The sequence below is a fragment of the Mus pahari genome, chromosome 1 (assembly GCF_900095145.1).
Source record: "Mus pahari chromosome 1, PAHARI_EIJ_v1.1, whole genome shotgun sequence".
NCBI lineage: Eukaryota > Metazoa > Chordata > Mammalia > Rodentia > Muridae > Mus > Mus pahari.
Window position 1 is genome coordinate 7,690,867 of NC_034590.1, and position 26,371 is coordinate 7,717,237.

Sequence of the window (26,371 nt, forward strand, 5' to 3'; positions counted from 1 at the left end):
ACACAAATACGTATACTCATGAAGCAACAGTGAGTGAAAAAAGAGGGCATGAATTGTAAATGTGTGTGGAAGAGTTTAGGGGGAGGAAAGGGAAGGGAGGGGAGGGAAGGGAAGGGAGGGGAGGGAGGGGAGCTGTCTCTGCAGCACAGGTCACTGTGGAAAACACATAAGCAGGAATCCCTTTTCTATCTGACCCCACTCCATCCTTCAGGCACCCATAGCTCTGTTCCTCAGCCATCATAGAAGGTCACTCTAGTGTGGGGGTCACTGTTGGGGACTGAGTTCAGGGCTTGTACATGCTGGGTAGGAAGCTTACTGCCAACCCCTATCTATAGTTTCCTTCACTGACATTCTCTAGGTAAGTATTTTACTGGAGAGCCACACCCCTAGAATCTCATTGGTAGATTCTTTGCAGGGGCTGTACCAGTGAGTAACACCACCAAGCGCCTTCCCAGCTAATTCTAGGCACTCACTGAAACACTGAGTTATTCTTTTAGGTCTTCATTAGTGATTCTAGACAGGGGCTCAACCACTGAGCCACGCCCCCAGCCCCTCACTGGGGGATTCTAGGCAGGGGCTCTACCACAGAGCCACGCCCCCAGCTCCTCACTGGGGGATTCTAGGCAGGGGCTCAACCACTGAGCCACGCCCCCAGCCCCTCCCTGGGGGATTCTAGGCAGGGGCTCTACCGCTGATCAATATCCCTAACCTTGAGAGCCCACTTTTCCCTGGTGCCCTGACCTGGGAAAGAGGCCACACCACATCCAAGAACCCCCTCTGTCTCTCTCGTTTTCTCCAGAGCACAGGGAAGAGCAGTTACTGGGTCTAGTAGGATGAGAGGATCAGCTCAGCACAAAGACTGTCAGCGCCATCGTCCCCAGAAATCAAGAGGAGATGGCGAGTGCAAGGTCCTAGGTGTCTCTGCCGCACACTTCCCAAGTCAGAGCTATGGCTGAGATCTCGGGAATCCAGGTAAAAATGTTATAGTCTCAGCTTCTCTGAAAAAAATACAGTAAGGCCCAGGTATAGTGGGGCGAACCAGCAATCTCAGCACTTGGGCAGTGAGGCAGGAGGATGGCTAGTTTGAGGCCTATCTTGCAGGATAGCCTGGGCTACCTGGTGAAACTTGCTCACAAAGAAGAAGAAAAAGAAGAAGAGGTAAAGGGAGAGGGAGAGGCAGAGGCAGGGAGGGAGAGGGGGAGAAGGAAGAGGAGGTGGAGGAAGGATAGGAGGAGGGGGAGAGAAAGCAATAGGTACAGGTCACTCATCCACACCGGCCAGGACTGGACTCTCTGGCTTTGGGACAGCCAAGTAGAGATCAGTGTATAATCCTGGACAAGGCCAGCCTACTCTATCAGTGGGCTTCAGGCCTCTGAGGATGGCTGAAAATGTCCTCAACCAGGCCGGAGAGGAGAAAGAAAGGCAGCTCTAACTTCCCTCGGAGACCCAGACCATGAGAATGGGCAGAGCCCTGGGGGTCTTGTGTCCCCTCTACCAGACACTAGTGTCTTCTCAGAGCTTCCCGGGCTGCCGCTGTTGGGGGCCACAGAAGGGGTGCAAACAAGCTCCACTATTTACCCATATATATGAAACTTTAGAGGAAAGAATCTTCCACAGAGGCTCCGGCGACTTGAGTTAAAACAGCAGAGCCCCAAATCCTGGGAAGTGAGCCTTCTAACGGAAACATCAGCAAGTGTGTACTGGTGGGCTTCGGGCTTAAATGAGATCCTCCTAGAGACCTGAAGCATTCTGCAAACATTATCAGGAAGACATAGACCTGCACTCACCCTGAGGTACAGGAATGGGGTTCGTGGGGACGTCAGGGGCTCGTGTAACCCCACACAGGTAGCTGACTTTCTGGTCCTCCCACTCCCAGGCCCTCCCCATGTTGGCTGTGCCTCAGGCTTGAGCCTCTGCTTGCTAGTACTTCCGGAGTCAATATGACCACGGTGAACTTACTCTTGGTTTTCAATAATGAAGACCAGCCCAGAGACCTTGGAAGGGACAACAATCTTGTCTTTGGAGTCGAGGCTGGCTCAAAGCCAATACCCTACTGCTCGCATTAAGAACTGGAGGACACAAGGGAGGATGGAGCTGTCACACCCCACTGGGCCATCTCTACTAGTAACAGATGTTTTGTTCTGTTTGCTGTGTGTTCAAAGGCCTCAGCTTCTTTGACCTGAGAATTGAGAATGGGTGTGTTGAGGGACAGAGACGTAAGACAGACAGGAGACGGCCCCCTGTCTCTCTTGGAGCCTCATGTTACTTTGTGAGTGGAGTCTCAGTTGCCAGGCAATGTTAATGCTGATGTCTGGTCAGTCAGTGACTGAAGACAGGGGCTCAGGCTGTGAGACAGGCCATTCACCCGCCTTCTGTCTTCATGGATCTCCTTGCCAGGCCTTGGTGCAAGCATGGGTTCCTACTAGACATCATTTTGGGGCATCTTACACACAATCCTAGCGTCTGCCCCCTCCCCTAAGTCTGCAGTTCATTCTGGCCCAGGCAGGGTGGGAAAGAGGCTGCCCCACATCTAAGAACCCCCTGTGGACATGTGACTTGTGTCACATGAGAACAGTCTGATTCAACCCTTAGAGGAGGGACAATGGGCCCCTGTGAGAGGCAGAATCTAAAACCAGGCCACTTGGGGACAGGGCGGGCATCGGAACCGGCTGGCTATGATAGGTCCGTGCCCAGGCCCACACACAATGGGGACCCAGAGTCCTAGCTGGACTGTAATTTCAGAAGGTGTCTGCATGGATCTCAGTAACCACAATAGTTGAGGAGCCTTGGGGCCTACAATCAGGGAGCTGGGCTGTTTCCAAAATCTGTAGTGTGCAGTCAAGAAAGGTCCTCTGGTGAGAAAATGCAGGAGACTAACATTAAAAAAAAAAAAAAAAAAAGGACCCAGTGACCCCGACGTGAAGGTAGCAGGCAAGGAGAGAACGGGAAATGCCCAGATCTGCATTAAAATACGGCCCTGTCTACTTCCATGTTACGCAGCTACTGTCTAAGTAGAGGCTAATGGCCTTGTGGGGTGAAGGCAGATAGGGTAAAGCACCCAAGACGGAGCCTGGCAACCCCCAAACAACACAGCATCCCACATTCTGAGGCTTAATGACACGATCTTGTTTTGTAAATTATCATCCTGTACCTGCGTGCAGCTGTGGGGGCTTTTCAAAGCCAATGCTGTCCATTAATTCATTAAACCCACACAACGCTTCTATTTTTAGCGTTTTACTGTAGCTCCCTGAAAACATATGTCACGCTTCTATCAGCCACGATTGCCCCACTTTCCTGTTCTGTTTTCTCTTCTAATTTCCCCGCCCCTAGGAACCTTTAGCATAACAATGCTGGGACCATTTTCTATTAATATCAATTTTCAGATTACAGTAATATGATGTCTGTTTCCTAATTTAATTAGGTGATTCCTGTTATTAGTTCCCACACGCTCATTATTTCTCATTGAGCATATTTCAATGCACGAAAGCAAGGCGAAGCGCTGGCTGCAGACCCCGGGGTGTCTTCTGCAGGATGACTCGAAAGTCCCCTGTATCTGCAGAATGGGGGTGGGGACCCAGGTCGTGGGGGTCACATGGGGGAAGGACATATTGGGAAGCCGTGGGCTAGGGATGTTACAGGGATGGTTGAGGCTCAAGGGAGACAGTATTAGAACAACTCTAGATGTAAACACAGAGTGGGTCTCCCAAAGTTAGGGGCTTCCACAGAGTGTGAGAACAGGGGTCTTCTCTTCCAGGACTCCCATGAATACACAGGAGAACTCAAGGAAGGGATGCAATAGCTAATTATTTTTAAAGATTTATTTTTTTGTTTACGTGTGCATGTACGTGCAAGTGGATGCAGGTGCCCATGGAGGCCAGAAGAGGGCGTCAGATCCCTGGGAGCTGGAGTTACAAGAGACTGAGCCATCCAACCTGGGAGCTAGGAACTGAGCTGAGGTCCTCTACAGGAGCAGCAAGCATTCGTAACCACTGAGCCATCTCTGCAGCCCAGATTGGTTAAAAGAGGAAAAAAAAAAAAAGATTTCCACTTAGTATTGAGAATTGAATCTAGAGCTCCATGCCTTCACACATGCCAGACAAGTGCTGTACCCCTAAGCTGCACCCCAGCTTAAACCTTTGGTTTAGAGACAATGTCTCACTACATTTTCTAAGATAGCCTTGAACTCACGCTGTAGTCCAGGCCTTGCAATTGACCTGCTTCCGCCCTTATAGTCTTAGGATCATAAGCCTGTGCCACCAGGTCCAGCTTCGATGGTAATATATACAAAGTGTGTGTATGCCTGAGTGTGTTTATGGGTGCTGTGTGCACCCAGGGACCCCCCAGAGGCCAGGGGCAGTTGTGAGCTGCTATGTGAGTGCTGGAAACCGAGCCCAGACCCCCTGCAAGAGCACTGAGTGTTGTTAATCATCGCTCTAGCCCTCTCTCTAGCCCTGACGGTTGATTTGGATTGTCAGGTTGGGTTGGGCTCAGAAGCATACCTCTGGCTGTGACTGGGAGGAAGATTCTAGAACTGAGAAAGGAGGGAATACCCATCGTGCACAGGGGAAGCACCACCTCATAGTCAGGAGACTTGGGTATAATAAAGAGAAAATATCAGCTAGTCCAGGCATGTTTCTGTCTGTCCCTCTGTCTGTGCATCTGTCTCTGTTCCCGTCTCCCTGTGTCTCTGTCTCTCTGTGTCTCTGCCTTTCTCTGTCTCTCTCTGTGTCTCTGTCTCTCTGTCTATGTCTCTGTCTTTCTCTGTGTGTCTCTGTCTCTCCCTCTCTCTCTCTGTCAGTCTCTCTGTCTCCCCCTGCCCACTCACTCTTTCTCCTGCCTAGCGTCTATGAAGTAAGCCGCTCTACCACACCCTTCCTACCACAATGGGTTAAAATCTTCTGGAAGCTTCTTCACCTGAATATTTCCTCCCGTATTATAATATTTTTGTTATAGCAACAATGAGCTGACTAACACAGACTCCCATTCCAGCACCACTGAAAACCCCACACCCACCAGGGCTTGAGGGCTCTCCTTTCAGCACTTGTTGGCTGATGACCACAAAGGGCTCTGTGCCCACTCATCCTTCATTTCTGGCCTCTGCCCAGCTGTAGGGATTGCCCTTCACACCACAATCTGAACACAATGTGAATGGAGTCCTGTGTTATGCAAAGGGCCATCTGGTATTGCTAGTCTCTTACCCAAGTGTGCCTCCAACTGCGTACAGTGAGCCTTCCTCCTGGACAGTGGGGACTGAGCTGGCCCAGGACGAACAATACACATGGATTCCTGGAGTCCAAGCATCAGGAAGGACAAGGCCTCACAAGTGTGGAAGGAGCAGTTGGCCTGGTATCCCCACCCACAGCCCTGGCTGGGAGAACCTGGCCGTGTTACGTGATGCATAGGGGCATGCCCCAGGAGACCTGAAAAACCTACAGAAGCTGTTCTCTGAGGTCCCAGAGAGGTGAGACGCGAGACGATAAGGTATCCCCGCTGAGCCGTGGGCGGTGTTCAGCAAGTTTGAAGATGGTACAGGTCTATTGTTTAGAAACACTGGGATCTGAGAGTCCCAGCCCGGCTGATTTTTGCAATGATGTATTGCCAGCTACTTAACAGGATGGATCACTGCAATTACATGTCACTTCTGATATTCACAGTCACAACAAGGATGTGTCAGCCTCACAAGGTTTAGAGGAAATATATATGATGTTCCGCAGCACTGTTAGAAAACGGCTTCAGGAAACAGACTCCAGAGGATTCCAGGAAAATCCACCTGTTTGGGGAAAGCAGCCAGCTCCGTGGAAATGGGAGGGGCTGGCTCCCCAGACCTGGGAGGAGTGAGAACATCAGTACCCCAGCTCTGAGGGGGCAGGGTTCAGTGCTCTAAGGTCCAGGTAGGCTGTCACTGTGCTTTTATGGACTGGCTGAGAGTTCCTGGGCTGCTGCCACTGTGGATCATTCGGGCCTCCCAGGGGACACACCTAGACAACAGTAGTCTCTGTAGAAACCAGATGGACCTGGGATTGTAGAGTGGCCCTCAGCTCCAAACAGACAGGGCCACGCCCCCTGGTAATGTGGGACCCAGAATGAGGGCCCTGAATGGTCTAGCCAGCACAGCTTTGTCACGGGAGCCTCAGAGTCAGTCAGACACTAGGACTTTGGCTCTATAGACTTGGGCTCAGATGTCTTGGTTCAGAGGGTCAGCAGCATGTGCTGTGGAGAAAGTCTCCCAGCCTCACAGAGGACGCCCAAGTCTACCTGGCTGCCTGAGCACCTGAGGTCTGTACACGTGACTGCTGGGGAAGTTATGTGGACGTCCCACAACAGGTTGACTCCAGGAAGCTCTGTTGATCCCTCCACCTTCTTTCTGGAGGCCCAAGACTCACAGTCACCTTTGTCCTCTGAGTGCCACCCAGGTGACTTGAGCCCTGGGGTACTCTAGGGAAAGGCTCAAGCCCCTGTCCTTGATCTCCAGACTGGGTGCTCCTTGAAGCAGAGCCTACTCAGTCTTCCTCCACTCACCTTCATGTCCGCTTGCACCCCTCACCCACCTCAGGTGGGCTGGATCTTGTGGGATCCCTGCACAGACAGGTGCACACAGGTCTCTCCCCTCCTGGTAAACCCAGAGACCCACAGGTCATGATTCTGTCCCAGGACAGACAGAAGCCTGGATTCTAACCTCAGGATCTAGCCCAACATGGAACATGGGCAGGGGCCAGTTCCAGAGCAGAGCTCTCCAACAGCCCTGGGACCCCAACCTCGAACAATAAAGAGGATACAGAGGCAGAAGGAACCTTCTCATGACCTGTGGGTGTGGAGACCCTTGTTAGAGAGATGGCAGAATACATCCACACATGCTGCCCAGGATCTAGGGTTTCCTCAGCCTGAAACAGAACCTATGACTCCTGCCCTTCCCTGTCAGAGTTACCCTAGAAAGGAAACTTACATCTGCATCTGCCACAGTCAGAAACCCCAGACATCTTCCTCTTTCATCTCCCCCACACCCCACCGGGTCACCAACTCTGCTCACACACAACCCACCTTGGTATCTGTTACAGTTTGAATCTGAAAAATTGCCTACAGGCTCATGTTCTGAACATACTAGCCATAGCTGGTGCCATTGTCTTGAAGGCTGAGACTTTTGGAAGGTGTGTCTGGGTGTTCTAGGGTAGATTTTTAAAGGAAATACATGTGTCTATCTTACTCCTGGTTTACACCCTAACCCCACCTCCCAACTACAGACAGAGACATTCTAGGGCTTGTCCCTCAATAATGATTTGAAAGTTCCTGAGACCATGAACCAAAAAATGAGCCCTTCCTCCCTTAAGTTGTGTCTGTCAGGCATTTTGTAGTAGTGATGCAAAAAATAACTAATACAGGACCTGGAGAGGTGGCTGTGTATAAGAGTGCTGGCTGCCTTTGTCTGCAAAGGACAAAGGACCAGCTCTATTCTCAGCACCCACACTGGGCAGTTAGTTTATAACCAGCTGTAACTCCCGCCCTAGGTGATCTGGCACCCTCTTCTGGCCTCTGTGAGCACTGCATGCACATGGTACACAGACAGACAGACAGACAGACAGACAGACAGACACACACACACACACACACACACACACACACCACAGACACACATTTTAAAACATCAGCCTTTCTCAAGCCAGACAATACTCGGGAGGTTGAGGCAGGCTGCTCTCTGTGAGTTCGAAGCCAGCCTGGTTTACAGAGTGAGTTCTAGGACAAAGCTACACAGTGAGACTTTGTGTCTCAAATAACACAAAATATAAAACAAAACACAAACAACAACAACAAAAACTCAGCATTTGCTTTCTGTTTCATCAGACACTTGTAAAATCTCTCCAAATCAAATCCTGGACCCAGGCTCAGCAATAGCACAGGTAACTAATGCTGTGTCCTTCCCCATCACCTGCCCTGTGTGTGGTCCCATCCGCTGTATCCCGTGTTTCCTGCCCAGGTATATCCTGTCATCCTCATGCTCCCTGTCCCATGCAGCCACTAGAATGATAAAAGACTTTTTTTAATTTATGTGAACATGTGTGTGTTTGTGCGTATGGGCACGAAGGCATCTTCCAGAGGCCTGGATCCCCTGGAGCAGGTGTTACAGGTAAATTGTAAGTGGCATGATCTGGATACTGGGAAACAAACTTGAGTCCTCTGTAAGAGCAGCAAGCACTCTTAACCACGGAGCCCCCTCTCTCCGGTCCTAGAATGAGTTTCCCAGTTTCTCATCCCCTGGGGCAAAGGCTGGCTCTGCCCCACCTGCCCTAAGGTAGGGAGGGGGAGGGGTTATTGCTGGGACCAGAGCCTGGCTGATTCTGGTGGTGATGCTCCAGCCTCCAAGCCCCTCAGAGCCCCTCACATGCCGTATTCTTTCTGGTCTCAACATAGTTATCAACACCGGGCTATGCTGTGGGCCTGAGCCCCAGTGATGCCTGTGGCCTCCCTGTGCTCACTGGGCTCACCACCAAATGGTGTAATAGTAACTCCTAGGGACTTCTATAGTGTCAAAGGTGTGTAATATGCCTGTGATGGTGGCCGGCGTGTGGTCAGAGGCTGGCAGTACCTATCTGGTTACTCTTCCTGTGACTGAGCTACTTTAGTGACCATTCAGCATACAGTACAAGAAGCCACGTGTTGTAAGAACCATACTGGGGTGTGGTAGTAGATGCCTACCACTCTAGCACTCAGGAGAGAGAGGCAGCAGGATCTAGTTCAAGGCCAGCCTGGTCTACTAGCAAGTTCCAGACAAGCCTGGGCTACACAGGGAGTTCCATTCTCAAAAAAATAAAAAATAAGAAAAATCTTTGCTTAGCACAGACTTTAAACACGGTAAATGCTCTTGTCAACATTGGTGGCTTTTACAATGAAATATTCAGTCACCCCCAGGGTACCACACAGACAGGGAAGCCATCAGTGGCTGTTCCTTCATCTAAACCAAAGGTTGTCAAAGAAGGGATAGGGCTGTGTCTATGGAACCCCAGCCACAGCTACTCCATTCTGGGAGAGAGCAGAGAGCTGTGAAATGTAGGGAGAGCCCACTTTAGGAATAGCCACTCTGTCAGCGCCAAACAATAAAGAACTTGGGCTGGTCAGATGGCTCAGTGGGTAAAGGTGCCCGCTGCCAAGTCTAATGGCCTGAGTTCAATCCCCAGGGCCCTGAAGGAATGAAGTGACTCCTGCAAGTTGTCCCCAGACCTCTCCATGCGCTCCATGTCATGTGCCCCACCCCTGAATAAATAATAAATAAATGTAATTTAAAAATTCTAAATGACTTATTTATTTATTTGTATTTGTGTGCATTGGTGTTTTACATGAATGCATTTCTGTGTGAGGGCATCATATCTCCCTGGAACTGGAGTTACAGATGGTTGTGAGCTGCCTTGTGGGTGCTGGGAACTGAATCTGAGTCCTCTGGAAGAACAGCCAGTGCCCTTAACCACGGAGCCATCTCTCCAGCCCCTGGTAATTTAAATTTCTTAAAAGAATTATGTAAAAGGCATACAACAGAATATGCATGACAAGGTACCCTCCCTCTCTCCCCTTCCCTCTTCCCTGTCTGTCTGTCTGTCTGTCTGTCTGTCTGTCTGTCTCTCTCTAAGGCCTTGCTTGCTCTGTACCTCAGCCTGGTCTCAAACTCACTCTATGGGCAGGGTTAGCCCAGACCTCTCGATGCTCTTGCCCCAGTCACCCCAGTGCTGGGTCGCCAGCCTGCACCACCAAGCCCGGCACTATTTTTTCTTGTTCCTCCAATCAGCCCGTCATTGCGCATTCACCTCAGCTTCATGGGTCGCTGGCAGCAGTTCACCTGGCCCCATTAAGACAAACTCCATCCCATTTAAGCAACGAGGAAGGAATGACGGAAGGGGGATGAGGCCTCCCTGTGACCCCTGATGGAGGGACAGATGGAGGCGTGACCACTGGCAGCTCATGGACATTACAAGAGGGCAGGAGGGCAGGAGCTGCCTGGCAGGAGACTGCAGAGCCACATGTGAATTCTTATTAAAAAAGCAAAGGGAGGCCAAACCAAATCTATACGTGCTTGCTTCGCAAGGTTTCCTCAATTGTATGTAGAACACAAAAAATAAAGGACAAATAGCCAAAATTAATTAAGACTGCAATGGGAACACCCTATGTGACCTGTGGCACAGCGTCCTGAAATAAACAGGGAGAGGCAGAAACTTACACGTAGGGAGAGATTTAATGGATTCATCAGGAAATGGCATTGTGTGGCTAGACCTGAATACTGGGTAAGACACATGCGCTTATATCTATGAGGCAATTACATTTCAACACTAACTAGACATTTGAGTCTTGAAAATAATAATAAAATAATTATTGTAGGGACTAGCTGTATTGCCCAGGCGCACCCCAAACTTGGAGACTTTCCAGCCTCAGCGTCTCAAGGATTGCTTAGCTGTTGGATGCCTTTAAGGGACTATAAGATGGTGGGATGTAATGTTAAAAATAAGAATCCCTATCATCTGAGCTGAGAGCCATTGAAATATTTATGTGTGAGTTGGGTCAATACCTGGCATGGACTTCAAAGCTCAGATATAGGGAGAAATACGATGAGAGGGAGAGATGGGGCCAGCCTGGTCAGGCTGGGGTGCTGGGGGCAGGCACTTGGGGTTCATTTTTCTATCATCTCAATCTTAATTCAAATAATACAAAGTTCACAGAGAAAGGCAGTGGCTGAGATTGTATGCCAAAGTGAACGCAGACTCGGCCTTCCGAAGTCCTCAGAGTCATTGTGCTGGGTCTGCTATCACTAGTCTGGTCTTTTATCTGGAGAAGGGTGAGCCTTGCATCAAGGGTCAAGAAGTGACCTTCTGGGCTGGCCATGTGGATCAGTGGTAGAGCCCTTGGTTAGGATACTTAAGGGCCTGGGTTCAAACCCTAGCATGTGTTCCTAGCTAGGGAAGCACTGCAGAGGCTGCAGCAGGGGCATTGTGAGTTTGAGGCTAGGGCCTGGACTACATGGTTATACATGGTCACACGAATAAAGGAAACAAAGCATAGAAATAAACATACCGGGAGCAGAAGCTCTGGCCTTAGGACCTGCAATTTCGTAGACTGGAAAATAATTGTAATTAGATAGGTAGAATTCTCTGGTAAACAAGAAAATCTAATCTTAGAATGAAGGTTAGCTAGCGGGTACCTATCTGTTATCATCTGAATCTACAGTCACCCGCAGGCTCATCTTCTGAATGCTGGGTCTCCAGCTTATGGCCCCTTGTGAAGGTCATGAGGGCTTTAGAAGGCGTGGCCTGGCTAGAGAAAGCATATCACTGGAGATGGGGCTCTGGTCCATGCTTTCAGCTTCCTATCTGTCAGCACGGGAGGAAGGGGCTTTGCCTTGTGGTTATGGCCACAATGCTCTCCTTACCCTACCCAGGATGGACTGAAACCAGGAGCTATGACCATTGTTTCTGTCGGGTCATTAGTTCTGTTCCAAAGGGCTAACTTAAAATATAACGTTCTTAAAAAAAAAAGAAAACATGACCAACTGCAGTGCTTTGAATAAAAATAGCTCTCAAACCGGGTGTGGTGGCGCACGCCTGTAATCCCAGCACTTGGGAGGCAGAGGCTGGCGGATTTCTGAGTTTGAGGCCAGCCTGGTCTACAAAGTGAGTTACAGGACAGCCAGGGCTACACAGAGAAACCCTGTCTCGAAAAACAAAACAAAAAAACTGTCTCCATCCAATCAGTTTGTGTTCTTTGTCTGTAAAGGCATTTTCTCAAATGTTAATCGATGTAGGAAGGCCCAGCCCACCATGGGCAGTCCCATCCCTATACTGGTGGGTTTGGGCTATACAAGAAAGCTAGCTAACATGAGTCAGAGAGGGAGAGCACCAACAAACTTCATCCCTCCGTGGTTCCTGCTTTGAATTTCTGCTTAACTTCCCTCAGAGATGGACAGGGACCTGGGAGTTATAAGATGACATCCTTCTAGACTGCTCCGTTTTTCATGGCGTTCATTACAGTGACAGAAAACACCCCAGAACAATGTGCTTTCAACATTAACAGTAACTGTACAGCGAGATCCGATCAGTGATGGACCCCAAGAGCCACAGGCACAGACGAAACCCATCCCCTTTCTCAAATTGGCTCCTGGGCACTGATCTGCCAGTCTCTCCTTTCCTGCCTTCTTACAGAATCCACAGAACTCACACCCTTAGTCCCAGAAAAGTTCACACCAAGGTGAGGATTTTCCCTGTGTTGTAGTCCCCGCTGTGTGTCCCAGGCGACAGGACAGACTTGTAGCCTATACCTCCTTGGAACAGAGACTCCCAGGGAGAGGGCTTGGTCAGGGCTGTCAGGGGCCACCCGGCACGCAACTTGGCGCATACACTTTGTAAGCAATGGTTTCCAACAGATAAATGTAATCAAGGTTTATGTGCTCGGAGAAGCCAACAGGATGGGGTTGTTTCACTTGAAGGATCAGAAGAAAATTGTAACTAATGTTGTGGAAAATTACTTTGATATTGCTTTCTTGGTACCGAATCACAATTAGGCTGCTGCGAGTGGTACAGGGAAGGAATAAATGAATAGTAACAAATCAACACAAACAGCTTGTGTCAGGAGCACTTCGCTCAGGGAAAGGAACGTAAGCATTACTTAAAGTTTTATGACTGTGTTTGGTGTGATTTACATAGACCGGCAGGGTTGCCCCTGACGTAAGCACGTTGAGCAAGCGTGGCTCCCCTGCATCTGCCAATAGAACTTCACAGTGAAGACCCACCCACGCTCCTCACCTGGCTCCGCCCACCACAGGGGGATGCTCCATGGCAGTCCCTCACCTTTCTCTCTGAGGGTCTGAGGGTCTGAGGGTCTGAGGGTCTGAGGCTCAAGCGCCTCTCCACCACACTGCGCCTCTCTACCCCAGAACTCCCAACCATACTCTGGTTCCTACCCATCTGTAACTTACACATCTGTGCACTTGGGCAGCTGTTTCAGAGCAATGCTAGGTAGAAAGAGGGACAGGAATCCAGTGCCTTCGAAATTAAGGGTTCTGTTCTGCCAGCTGGCTGTTGGCATGGCAGGGTATATCCCGGGATCAACAGAGCAGACTCTCACCTGGCAATAGATGATCCCAGGAACGGACCACAGAGGGACCCTCCTGACCCAGATGGAAACCATACATAAACTTATGCCTTTTCTCCCCAGCCCCTCCCACAGTGCAGACATCAGATGGCTGGACCCCTGGCCTGTGTGTGCACCACAACCACACACGTTAGGGCACCCACCAGAGGCACAATTCCTCCAAGCCATCTTCAAGCTCCCTTGCTGTCTGGGTTCTTTTTGCACAGACTCCACATAGTCACAGGGACCATTTAGTTCCTGTACTGTGATGGTTCTGTCCTGTGGGACCCAGCTGTGCTGACTCAATGTCACTAGCTATTCTAGAGCTCTCAAGAGGCTACAAAGTCCCCAGAGGAGCCAGCTCAGTCACGCACACTCAGAAGCTGGGAGAAGCCGGAGCCATTTTTGACAGCCGCCAGCTGTAGGGGTTGACCCGGGTGTGCGTCAGCACAGTGGCTTACCCACTGTTTCTGGGGCCTGCAACTGAACTGGCTTCTTACTCACTGTGATGAAAGAGGTAACTCATCAGCCTCCCCACCCCATGCAGGGCTTCTGGCAGCAGCTGCCGGGTTCAGGAAGGATCTGAGCTCTTTATGAGCTTCTTTCTGTCCTCTTGGGGCCTGTGGCCTTCAATCTGGGCTCAAGGCCACTGGATTGAGGTTCAGAGCTCCAGTTTGCAGAAGCAAACAATGAAATGGTACAAAGGTCGGGGGGGGGGTTGCTGAGTTGAGGAAGCTGGGGCTAGTGCTAGGGAAAGAGCCCCTGGCCGGAGAGTGGGCATCCATCCCTCCTGTGCTTCTGGCTGCAAACCGGAATGTCACAGGAAGCCATCCATCTAAACCTCTGGTGCGCACATCTCTTTCATCTTGTCCCTGCAAGCAGTGTGTTCATGCACATGTCCCTCGAGAGGAAGCACACCTCTGAGGGCTCCTCGCAGTAGATCTCTGCTAGTGCTGTGGCCTGGAAGCCCAGGTTTCCTCTTCTTCTAAGCAGATTAACCTCCAGCCTCGGGCGCACGCCTGTGACAGCCAGCTCCATCATATCTGGCACCAAGATCCCCAGAGAGCCCCTCTTTCCCTAACTGCCCTAAGTGTCCCACATGTTCCTCTCACTGACTGCACCCTATATCCCCAGCAGACATTAACTATTCCAGTGGGTCAGAGGTACAGAGGAAATGTGTGTGTGTGTGTGTGTGTGTGTGTGTGTGTGTGTGTGTGTGTGTGTGGTAAGAGTGGGCCTCAGCCTCACAAAGCCAGCATGTGATTTAATTTCTGTCTCAGGCCAGAGGGACCAGATTCGAGGGATCCCCAGAGCTGGACAGGGAAATTGAGTCATACTACAGACACGTGAGTTCATAAAGATAATCAGGGGTCAGAAGAAGAAAGGCTCCTCAGATTCCACCAGCATGTCCACCACCCAATAAAGTAATTCATTTATGCCACAAAATTAGTTTTTGAGCTGGGATTTCACTACATAGTCCCGGCTGACCTGGAACTTGCTATGTTGACCAGGCTGGTCTCAAACTCAGAGATCTGCCTGCCTCTGCCTCTCAAGTGCTGGGATTAAAGGCGTGCGCCACCACGCCCGGCTATAAGAAAAGTTTACAAAAGAAGACATGTGCATCTGGGTCTGGTGGTGCAGCCCTATAAGGCCAGCTACTCGGGAGAATAAGGTAGGGTCATAAGTTCAAGGCCTGACCATGAATCAAAATCAAAGTAATGAAGAATGATCAAGGGGTAGGACCCTGGGTTCAATTCCCAGTGACGTTTTTTAAAAATAGAAAGACGTTTATCCACTGGTATTCAGAACAATGTGGAAGATGTCCCGAGAGTTGGCAGAATTTCCTGAGTCTGAGATTCACTGAAGACAACAAACTGGCTGACCAGATGGGCAGCCTCTCTGTCGCCCTCACCAGGGGCTGCTCAATTGCTATGGAAGCCAGGACCACAGCCTTGAAACTGGTGGTCTGATGCCCCCACACTGACACCGGTGCCTGCTAGGAGGAAGCCAGGGCCCTTTCTCTGTTTACAAGGGTCACCGGCACCCAGCCCTGGCACACCAGGACCATCAGGAAGGTCTGCATGTGGCCCTCAGTGTTCAGTAGCAACCTCGGGGCTCACCTGGAACTTGTTGGGGGCTGAGCTCTATAGGGTCCTGGAGGCTGATGAAGAGGAGCAGGCCCGCAGCTCCAAATAGCAGGATGGACGAGAACATGCAGGCTAGCCGCATCGTTCCGAGTCGCGGGGTCATCCGGGGCGTGCTCCGGGGTCACCTCTTGGGTGTAAAAGGCACGTTCTTCCCTCATTATCCACACCAGACATCCATCAGGCTGGGGTCTATAAGACGGAAGGGAAGAAGCAGGTTTCAGTTGCAGGATATCACAGCGGACTACGGTTCCTGTCACGAGACATTGACTTACCTTCTGGATTCTGCTACCTCCCTCTCCCCCTCCCTCCCTTTAGACTGGGACTCGTGATACAGTCCAGAGGGGTCCCAAACTCCCGATCTTCCCATTCCAACCACCTGAGTGTTGCAGTTATAACCATTCACCACCCTGCCTGTCCACTTTGGCCTTCTGAAACCCACAGAGGCTGAAGGGGGTTTCTGTTGCTCCCTGCCCCTCTGCTCTCCCCACAAGGGTCTCCTCTCTGCACCTGCCATAAAGCCACAGAGAGGCAGACTAGCTCACTGTTGGGGGAAGCTAAGGGTGGTGAGAGCCTTGACCGTCACAGGTTGTAATCACCCTTGCCCTGCCCAGCTCTGTGAGCCTCCCAGTCAGCACCCTGCTCCCTCCAGAGGCTGCTCGCATCCCGCTATCCCTGTTTGCTCTTCTGGCCTCTGAAGACTCCACGCATGCACACGAGTCGTCTGTCACCTCGGTTCTACCACAAGAACAAAAGAAACGCCCTCCACGCTCTAAGTACAAGTGAATCAGACCAAATTATGGATCAAATAGGCAACACCCCAGGGCTGGAGAGATGGCTCAGTGGTTAGGAACACTAAGCTGCTTTTTTTTCTAGAGGAGCTAGGTTTAATTCCCAGCATTCACATGTCTGTTCCAGGGGTTATGACGCCCTCTTCTGGCATATACGAGCACTGCATGTACATGATGCAGAGACATACGTAAAAGCCAAACACTCATACCCATAAAATAATACAACTTACTTGGGTTTTTTTTGGGGGGGGAGGATGTTTTGAGACAGGGTTTCTCTGTGTAGCCTTGGCTTTCCTAGAACTCACTCTGTAGATCAAGCTTACCTCGAACTCACAGAAATCCACCTGCCTCTGCCTCCCGAATGTTGGAATTACAGGCATGCACCATCTCTGCCTGGCATCTCTCTCTCTCTCTCTCTCTCTCTCTCTCTCTCTCTCTCTCTCTCTCTCTCTCCTCTCTTCTCTCCAGGCAGGCACACCTCACTTTCGTTTGAGTCTGAAATGCCCCCCATAGATTCCTGTTTTTGAACACTTGGTTGGCGTTGTTGGCGATATTTTGGGAGGTTGTGGGGCCTCACTCAGGCCTGTATGGGCCAAGTAAAGGTGAGAGGACAGAGGAAGTCCCCCAGACATCTGTTGCAGATCTACACAGGCGGATCCCTGATGCTCACAATGTTCTACCTACAACCACAGCATTGCAGGGACTCAAATCCCGCCAGGTATTCGGACAGATGGTCTCAGAGGGTTTATTACTGTCCCACTGCTGTGATAAAACACTTCACAAAAGCAAACTTAGGAGAGAAGAGCCTGGGCTGGAGAGATGGCTCAGAAGTTAAGAGCACTGGCTGCTCCTCCAGATCATCTGGCTTTGATTCCCAGCACCCACACGGTAGGGCTCCACCCACACGGCAGGGCTCAGCTTTCTGGCTCCAAGGGATCCATTGCCCTCTTCTGGCCTTTGTGGGTACTGCATGCACATGCTGCCCTGTGAAACAGCCACATACATAAAAAGTAAGGAAAAGAAGAGAGTGCACAAGGACCAACTTTTATTTCATCTCTTTTTGTTAGAGGGTTTAATCCAGTATTATGGTGAAGGTGTGGCAGACCTTCCTTACAGTTCATCAGTGTACAGCAGGATGCTGGCCTTACACGCTGGCCAGACCAGGAAGCAGTAAACAGGGCTTAAGCAGGGCTGGGGTTGGCATAGGTGGGTGATCCTTAAAGGCCTGTCCATAAGCCAAAGGTTACTTTTTATTTCCACCGAAGGAATTTGCAAGGATGTTGCCCACCTCAGCACAGGGCGGTGCCAAAGGAAGCTGATGACACCCAAGGCCACAGGGCCCAGGAGACCCTCCCCCCCCAACCCCTGCAGCCTCTCGTTTCCAGTCTGCAGACTCTTAAGCAGAAAGGGAACTGTGTAAAGTCCTTCCCTGCCCTTTTAGTGCCCAGAAAAAATTCCCAAGGACTAGACTGATTCTCAGCAAAGCTTAAGAGATGAGAAGTATAAATTCCAGCTTGGGTTTCTCCCCTCTGCAGTCTCTGTAATTATTTTTTCACTCAGTTAACTTTAATTAACCTGCCGCAGGCCTCTGTGCGCCTGGTGCTGGGCTCCCTGGACTGTGCGGAGCAGGTGGTTCCCACGACCTCCCAGCTTTTATGTCTGGGGAGCAGCAGTGTGGGGGGCTCAGTTTATCAGCAGAGCTGGCTCTGGGGTTTTTGAGCAAGCCACGACCTCTGTGCAACGGGCTTGCCTTAAAAAAAGACTTGCTGCCTGTCAACCAATGAAATGTGGAGTAGGGAATCCTATCTTGCTCATAGTGTGCCCAGACTGGGAACCACAGAGTCTAGGGATAAATGGCGTATCTTACGAAGCCATAGATGCATCATTTAGATGTCAGGGCTTCTGATAGGTCAGTTTCCATGTAGACATGCTCAGAGCACGCCTGGTGCCGTTTTCCCCCAGCACTACCTGGCCTGTAAGGTCCATCGGTGGTCTGTCTCTGGATGCTGAGGGAATATAAGGGACCAGAAGGGGCGGAGCTATTCTCTGTCACCCTTAGAAGCTGCTTGTGACCCTGCCTTCATATCCTCAGGCACTATCCCCCACAGCAGCTGTTACAGCTCTTTAGGACACTAACAGTCTTGGCTAGGTAACGCAGTGATGCAGTGACGAGGCAGGGAACAGGCTTTCAGAGAGAAGGCAGGGGACGATGCTTGAGCCCTTTCTATGCATACTCACACGTTCACCCCACCGGTAGACTGGAGCAGGTAAAAGCATACATTCCCTCGCCCACACCATCAATGGCCACGCTATGCCTGCCTCCTGAGCCAGTCACCTAAGGCCAATCTGGCTAAAAGTCTGCAACCTCTGGCATGAGGCTACTTCCTACAGAGGATGGCCCCCCAGGTCATAGGACCAAGCCACTATGGACTGAGCCCTCTGAAAGCAGGAACCAAATCAGATCATTCTTCTTTACCTTGTCATGTATTCTGTCAAGTAACAACGACAGCAGCAACAACAATGACAACAAACCAACTAATATGGAGGAAGAAATGAGGGAGAGAAGAAAGGATAGGCCACTCCCAGCACAGAAATACCTTGGGAGGAAGGCTAACAATGTCCCATGGTGCCACCCTCCAGTGCTATTTGATGGATAAAGGAAGGGACTTAAACCCTGTGATCTTCATCTTGCTTGTCTCCAGCCTGGCCCCGCAGATGTGACTACAGCTGCCTTGTCCCCTCTCTTCCCCCATCTGCCACACGGCCACTAATTAGAGCCACTGCAGACTTCTGTCAATGGCTAAAGGGGTTCTGCAGTTGTGCTCAGAATCTGCTCACACCCGATCCGTTCATGGAGACAGGATGCAGCTCCTCCTGGGCCTGGGATCCAGGAGAGGAGGCAGGAGACCCAGCTGTACAAGAGTTGTCATTTCCGAGGCCCCTGAGATCACCCAAGTGCATGCCCACATCGAGGAGCTGGTAGTAGAGACCCAGTGGCTTCCCTACCCAGCTCAGCTCTAAGCCCCAAGCAGTCTTTCCTCCTGGGACCCTGTTTTCCATGTTTGCTCTCACTGGGGACTATCTGGCCAGCTAACTCCTGGCTCCATGCAAATGAGAAGCAAAAGGTCAGCTGCCTAGCCTCCTGAGGGAGTGGCCTGTGAACTGGAATGTCCCAGGAGGGGCCAGCACCCTGGAATCTGCAAGAGCCCTCTTCCCACAGAGACGGGAGACACACGCACTCCAGCTGACCTGAGTCTCTGAGCCCTCCTCCTCCAGACAGCCCCTCTTCTATAGTCACCCGGTATTTTCAAGACAACAGAGAGATTCTGTTCCAAAGGTCATTTGTCTCCCTCATCTTTGAGTCCAGCTGTTGCCTTGGGCTCAGTACAACAGCGTGTCACAAGCCATGGCCTGGCTGCCCCAGGCCATGAAAATGTATTTGCAAGACCTCAGCTCCCACCTGGGACTGCCCTGTCCTCACGACATAAATCATACTCTGTTCTGGTGACAACTGCAAGTGTCCCCCCACCCCCACCCTCCCGCCCCCTTCCCCTCCGCCTTTTCCAAAACCAACAGACAATAAGAAAATTCAAATTATTGGCAATGAAGAAGAGGTTGCAAGAGGGGTTGCTTAAAACATGAAAAACTCACAGGCTGGTTGAGTATTCATTCAACCCTGCTCAAAATTACAAAGCCTTCTAGTGGTTTCTCTCCCCAAGGCCTGAATGGCGTCACCAATTTTTACTTTAAGAAAGAAAAGATCCAATTAATGTTAGCACCTCCCGGGACACAGGACAAGGCTGAAGATTCTTCCCATCTCCTTATTTATTTGATTTAACATTTTGTCTCTTTGGGGAAATTGACTTTAGGGTATAAGCAAAGACTTGAGAATTCAGCCAAAACACACGCACCTCCAGTGGCGGCAGATGGACACACGGACGACTCCAAGGACACGCCTGGCTGCGGCTGCTCCAGGATGTTCCTCCCAGTCACTCAGAGGACCCCTCTGGCTGTGGGGACCCACCCCCGCACCTCACGCCAGACAGCTTGGGAGCACCCACGTGGTCAGTGGGCCCCAGGCCCAGGAAAGTTCTGTGCCTGTGTGTCCTCTTCACACGGGCAGGAGCGAACAATGCTGTCCCTCCCGGCTGAGGGCTACGGGAGATGCTGCTCGTCGGGAGACAGGCTGCTATGGCAACTTGAGGAGAATGGAGCCAGGCACTGCCGTCACCTTGAATCCGGCACCGTGCCTTCTGCTGCAGTGACAGAGGGGACCTGGCACAGGGCTCGTCCCACTATGGCAGCGGGGCACTGGTAGCTGACCCTCGGCTTTCCTCTTTGGCTTTGGGTACTTATCTGCTCCTCGTTCGGAAGGAGCACTCGGCCCAGTCCCCTGAGAGCACCACCTCCATCTGTTTTTGTCTGACTGGCTCTTCCTTGTGTGCGTGGCTCCAGCTTACTTCTGAGATGGGGATCTTCCTTGATTTCAGCTCATTAAAATCCTGCAGCTAATTAAAACCCGCTCTAGCAGCAGCGGCTGCAGCGGCTGCAAACTCTGGGACTCGTCCCTCCAGTTTTATGCATAGGCATAAAGTTGCAGTGCTCCATGAGGAAGATGGATGGTTGCAAGGGCTTAGACTCTGTCTGAGGCAGGGTTGCAGACTCAGAATTGCTCCAGCCCTCCTCCAAAAACTGGGCCTCAGGGGTGCTGTATGCAGTCCTGAAATCCCCAAGGTTGAGCCCAGCACGGCTCATCTGCTCGCTGATGGGTTAGGTGGGCTGGTAGCGATTGGCCCACCATCCTCTGTTATAAGGCCAGATTCCCTCCAAACACCCAATCGGGCTCTCACCCCATGCTCCTGCAGATCAGATAAATGGGCCCCTAGTGGGAAGGTTAAATCAGATTCAAATATCTCTGAACTTTGTCCCCGAAACCCATAACAACCCTGCAGTGCAGCCTCACCCCTAACACGAACACAGAATATCTTCCTGAAGGCTGAAGGATTCCAGAAAATTCATGACAGTCGTGACAGGTCCCAAGGACCTGGTTCAAGAACTAGCAACCACAGCCACACTACAGGTACCTTCTTAGCCCAGGACTTCTTATCTGATCAGAGATGCTTACTCCCATAGAGCAGAGGATAGGAATTCTAAAGACAGAGAGGCTGAGTCCCACTAACCCCTACCCCGGCAGGTCCTGGTTTGACCACTCGGCACCCCAAATCCTTGAAGCTGTGAGCTTCCCATTTAGCCCTTCCCCCGCACGTGGAGCGTGTTTACCACTGGGCTCAGGTGGAGGGTGAGCTGGGTCTGAGGCCCTCTCCATCTTTGTATTCCCAGCACTCAGCACGATGCCTGGCACCAGAGAAGTGATCAATAGCTACAGTGCATGCAGAATGCGCATGAGTTAATAAATGGTAGTGTTGGGGGCCATCGGGAGAAAGTACACCATGAACTTGGAATTTTAAAAAGGTCATTTATGTTTCAGGGAGCCATGGGTTTGTTTTGCTTGAGTCTGGGCTGGAATCAAGTCCAAGGAAGAGTAGGTAAGTGAAGACACTTCAACCATAGAGTTGGTTCTCCAAGGCCCACTGAGTGACGGGACATCACTCAGAATCCTTCCATCAGTTCACCATCACACGACTTGGGGCTTGAAGATGGATTTTCAAAGGTAAATATAGAACCCCTCTCCTGGAGATATGCAAATTGTATATAAAAATATTTACATAATTTGGATGTCATAAAATCGACAAGCTTCTTGTATTAGTTACCTTTCTCATTGTTATGATAGAACACCTGACAAATGCAAAGTACTGGAAGAAGGGTTTATTGTGGTTCACAATTTGAAGTTATAATGTATCACAGCAGAGGGGTGGTGGAGGCAGAAGCATGGAGTAGCTAGCTGGCTTGGTTAAGTCTGTCTGCCAGAAGTGAAAAGAGATGACTGTCAGTATTCAGCTGGCTTTCTCCTTTTTGGTTAGTCTGGAACCTTAGCCCAAGGGGTGGTGGTGCCCACACTCAGGGTCACCTCCTCATGTCAATGTCCTGCATGCCTTCATTAGCACTCACAGAAGTCTGTTTTCATGATGACCTTAAATCCAGTCAAGCTGACAATGAAGACAACTGTCCTACCTTTCAATGTGGTGCAATGTTAGAAAACCCCTGAACCAAATTACAGTTCATGTGTGTTAATCAAATGTCTATGGAGGAGCTGGCAAGATGGCTCAGTGGGTAAAGATGTTTGTCTCCAAGCCTGACAACGTGAGTCTGAGCCCTAAGGATCAACTGCTGAAAGTTGTCCTCAGACTTCACATGCTTACCTACCATAGCACACATGTGCACAAGTGTGGCACATGTGCATACTACACACACACACACACACATACACACACACACACACACCACAAAATACCTGTTAATTTTTTTCTTAAATCAACACAAAGATATCTTTGAAGATGTATGCACTGTGATCCAGAACAGTCACAAAAGGACAATATTACACAACTGCACTTTCTGAGGGACATAGAATTGCCAAGTTCAGAGGCAGTGGGCAAGACAGCAATTGCCTGGGTCTGGCAGGGGATGGTGAGTTGTCTTTCAGTGGGTACAGAGTTCCAGGCGGGGAAGATGAGAGGGTCGGGAGGTAGACCAGAAGGTTGGGAGGTAGACCATAGTGACAGCTGCACACCAGTGTGAATTTAGTTAATGCCACTTAACTGCACACTTAAAGACGTGAAGAATGAGACTAGAGAGATGGTTCAGGGAAACTTACAACTGTAACCTACGAGTGTAACTCCAGCTCCAGGGGATCCTACACCCTCTTCTAGACACTCTGGGTAGCAGGCACAAACATACAAGTAGGGTATGGTGCTTTGAATAAGAATGGCTTGTATGTTAAATAAAAGTCCCATTGGCTTGTATGTTGGTGGAACTGTTTGGGAAGGATTTGGAGGAGTGCCCATGCTAGGGAAGGTGTGTGGTTGAGGGAAACCTTTGAGGCTTCAAAAGACCCCTAACATCCCCCAAAACACTTTCTGTTTCCTGCTTGCAGTTGTGAGCTCTCAGCTATTCCTGGTACCCGGCCTTCACTCTGCCATCATGGACTCTAACCCTCTGGAGCCATAAACTCAATTAAACACTTTCTTTTATAAGCTGCCTTGGTCATGGAGTCTTATCACAGCAATAGAACAAGCCATGAAGACAGGGTAAAACACATACATGTAAACTAAATCTTTAAATCATGGTTAAAATGATATGTTTTATGTGACATACATTCTGTATATTTCGGCTTTTATTGGGCTCAGGTAGGGAGCTCAGGTTCTGGTGTTGGCTTCCTCTTCAACCAGGTGGAAAAACCTTCAGGATTCCATTCTTTAATCTCACAATCTGTTCTCATGCAAAAGATCAACTGTGGAGGAGTTCCCAAGTTCCTAGCAGCTCTGGGGTGAAATAAATAAACAGTCACTTGCAGCTGGACAAGTGGCCATCTGGAGAGAGTGTCTGTCACTCAGGTTTGAGACCTGTCCCTCACCACAGATCTTAGTCACTTCCATACAAAAGCCTCTGGTAGGTTTCTGGGACTGTGCCCTAAAGTCCTTCCAACCAAAAAGCACTGTGGCAGAGCAGCTGGGTCCCTGTGGACTGAATCCAGCTAAACCATTTGCCTTCATGACACCTCTCAGAGGTGTCCCTGGCAGCCAGGCTGTAGTGTCAAACTGCATACTGTGTTCTTGGCTCTGCAAAGCTACACTCTTCCATTGGAGGGTCTGCTGGCTGAAATGAGGCCACCTGAGGTCACTCTGTAGGAGGGGACCATTGTTTTGTGTGTGTTCACAACATGGAGCCCTATTGGGACAGAAAAGAATTCTCTGGGGGCTGGATGGTATGAATGGGTCTCGCTTTGTAGCTTAGTCTAGTCTAGAACTTGCTATGGGATTCCGGCCAGTTTGGGATTTGAGATTTCCTCTGTCTGGTCACAAATGCTATGATTACAGATGTACACTACCACTCAGAACCTGATGGAAATAATTTTAAAGAAGACATTTAAACCAGGATAATGATTTGGATCATGACGTATCTATAGCCAGACTTTTCATTTAAAAATCTTTAATTTTTAAAGAACTTTAAAGAGCAACATGGGAATGCATCTGGTGATGGACGTGGCCTCTATTTTACATTTGCACTATTGACATCACGGTTGTGACATAGCACTATCACACAATACAACTGTGCATAATGCTACTACTCAGGGAACCATTATAATGAGCACACGCACACAGGTTGTTCTGATCAGCTGTGTGAATGTATAATTATTCTAAAGTTTTTAAAAATTAAGAAATCATGAACTTAAAATTAAAAGTCCCTGGGGCTGGCGAGATGGCTCAGTGGTTAAGAGCACAGGTTGTCCTTGCAGAGGACCTGGGTTCTATTCTCAGCACCTACATGGTGGCTCACAACCATCTTTAACTCCAGTTCCAGAGGACTTGACGCCCTCTTCTGGCCTCCATGGGAACTACATGCCCATGCAGCACAAAGGACCATGCTGCCAAACACTCATGCACATAAATAAAGATATATATATATATATATATATATATATATATATATATATATATATATATTTCTGGCCTTTCAGCTTACGCCGAGTGGAAATGAATTCTAACACGGCACCCATAAATAACAGAAAGCCCTTACCGTGGATCAGTACCAGTCCTCATTGTATCTGAAGAACATCTTAAAGTTAGGGAACTATGCTTTTAATAGGAAAATTTGATGTGTTAGCAACTACTGGCCGATCTCTGTGAGTTTCTCAATTGCAAATTGCACTTTAAAAATGCAAACAATTATTAATATTGATTTGGACTAAAACAATATTGAATTTCAATATATCTCCAACTCCTTTATGAATTACCCCGTGGACACGTGGAGATTATGATAGAAGAGCGTCTGCATGCTCAATTTCTTCTCAGTGAGGAGCCTTGAGGAGGGCTGATGTGATGCCTGGATAATGAACTTCACCATCTAAGACTAGCTCCAGAGTCCTTGGTCACAATTACAGACTTCCCCCACAGCACAGGCCTCTACGCCCAGATCTACTTGTCTCCCCGGGCTCCCCCTCCCCCACCCTACCTTACAGAGCACAGGTTAGGATCACATGCTTAAAATTCTTGAATAGAATTTCGTGCTTTTTAGAGGAAGGAAGGCGGATGGAACAGATATTTATCTTCCTTTGGTAACGTTTCAGAGACTACGCAGGACACTATAGAAATAGCCCACTTAGCTGGCTCACAATAACTTCTTGAAGTGAAAATCATTATCCTTATTTGTCACAGGTTTGGTTCTCTGTGAGCAGGCTGGGATGCAGTTCAGAGGTGTAAGTGTTTATTAAGGACCCGCACTTGTGAAGCAGAAAGGAAAGAAACTGAAGTGGGAAGGACACACCCAGCAGTGGGCAAAGCCTGCCTGCTGGAGCATCCTGCGGCAGGCAGGCAGCAATGGCTGACTTTCCCACCTCCGCCATTCTCCGTGGCTGGATGTGGGTTATCCATGGAAGGGTGTGCCCTCAGGTGAGGCAGCTTGCTGCAGCTGAGACAGATCCCCAAGGAACTGGCTGCTGAGTCTGGCTGCTGCCCACATGTCCACTGGGAGGTCAGCAAGCCCTCCCTGAAAAAAAATAGGAGCTCGTCTCTCAGGCTGCCCCTCTACTTCCCAGTGGACGAAACAAAGATCCAGAGAGACCAAACATGTCAAGGTTACACCATAAATTACAGCCATCCCAGATCTGTCTGACTTGAAACCTGTCTCTTTCCCCGCCAGCCCCAGTTTTTCTCCAACAAAGCTTACATCAGACTGTCCTGACCTTCAGTTACTGAGACAGGAAGGTTTGGAAGTCTCCAGAGGAATATGCAGAAAGTTTGGCTGTGTAAGCAAATACACTCCCCTCCCCTCCCCCACTAACATCTGTGCCACATGCACGCATGCGCGCGTGCGCACACACACACACACACACACGCCCCTTTTCACCTATTGCATTGCTAATAGAAGGAGGAGACATGGGTTATTGGGGTGAAGGGCTCCCCTGGCGTATAGCTTGGAGACTGTCTTTTCCCAGTAGATCCACTGGATCCTGCCAGGAGCAGCAGAGGATGCCCAGTGTTACATGGCCTGCATCCTTTTACTTCTAGCAAGCACTAAGCTATTCACATTTCCCAGCTGCTCCAACAGCCACAGCCACAGCAGGGAAAATTACAGGGAAGGAAAAAATTGCATATTTACTTCTCCAAATTGAAAGTTGGGGTATAATATGGGCAGAAAGGAGTGTGTGAGTAAAACCGGAGC

At 49.9% G+C, this 26,371-nt stretch overlaps 1 protein-coding gene across 1 annotated transcript in view; it reads right to left on the minus strand.

The window, feature by feature from the left end:
* The window catches only part of Chst8 (carbohydrate sulfotransferase 8), a 138,825-nt gene that overhangs the window by 58,861 nt on the left and 53,593 nt on the right, over positions 1–26,371 (minus strand). Inside the window, exon 2 of the mRNA XM_021208677.2 lies at positions 15,219–15,434. Within this exon, the coding sequence (XP_021064336.1) occupies positions 15,219–15,348 (130 nt within the window). The 5' untranslated portion in view covers positions 15,349–15,434. The remainder of the gene's footprint in view (positions 1–15,218; positions 15,435–26,371) is intronic.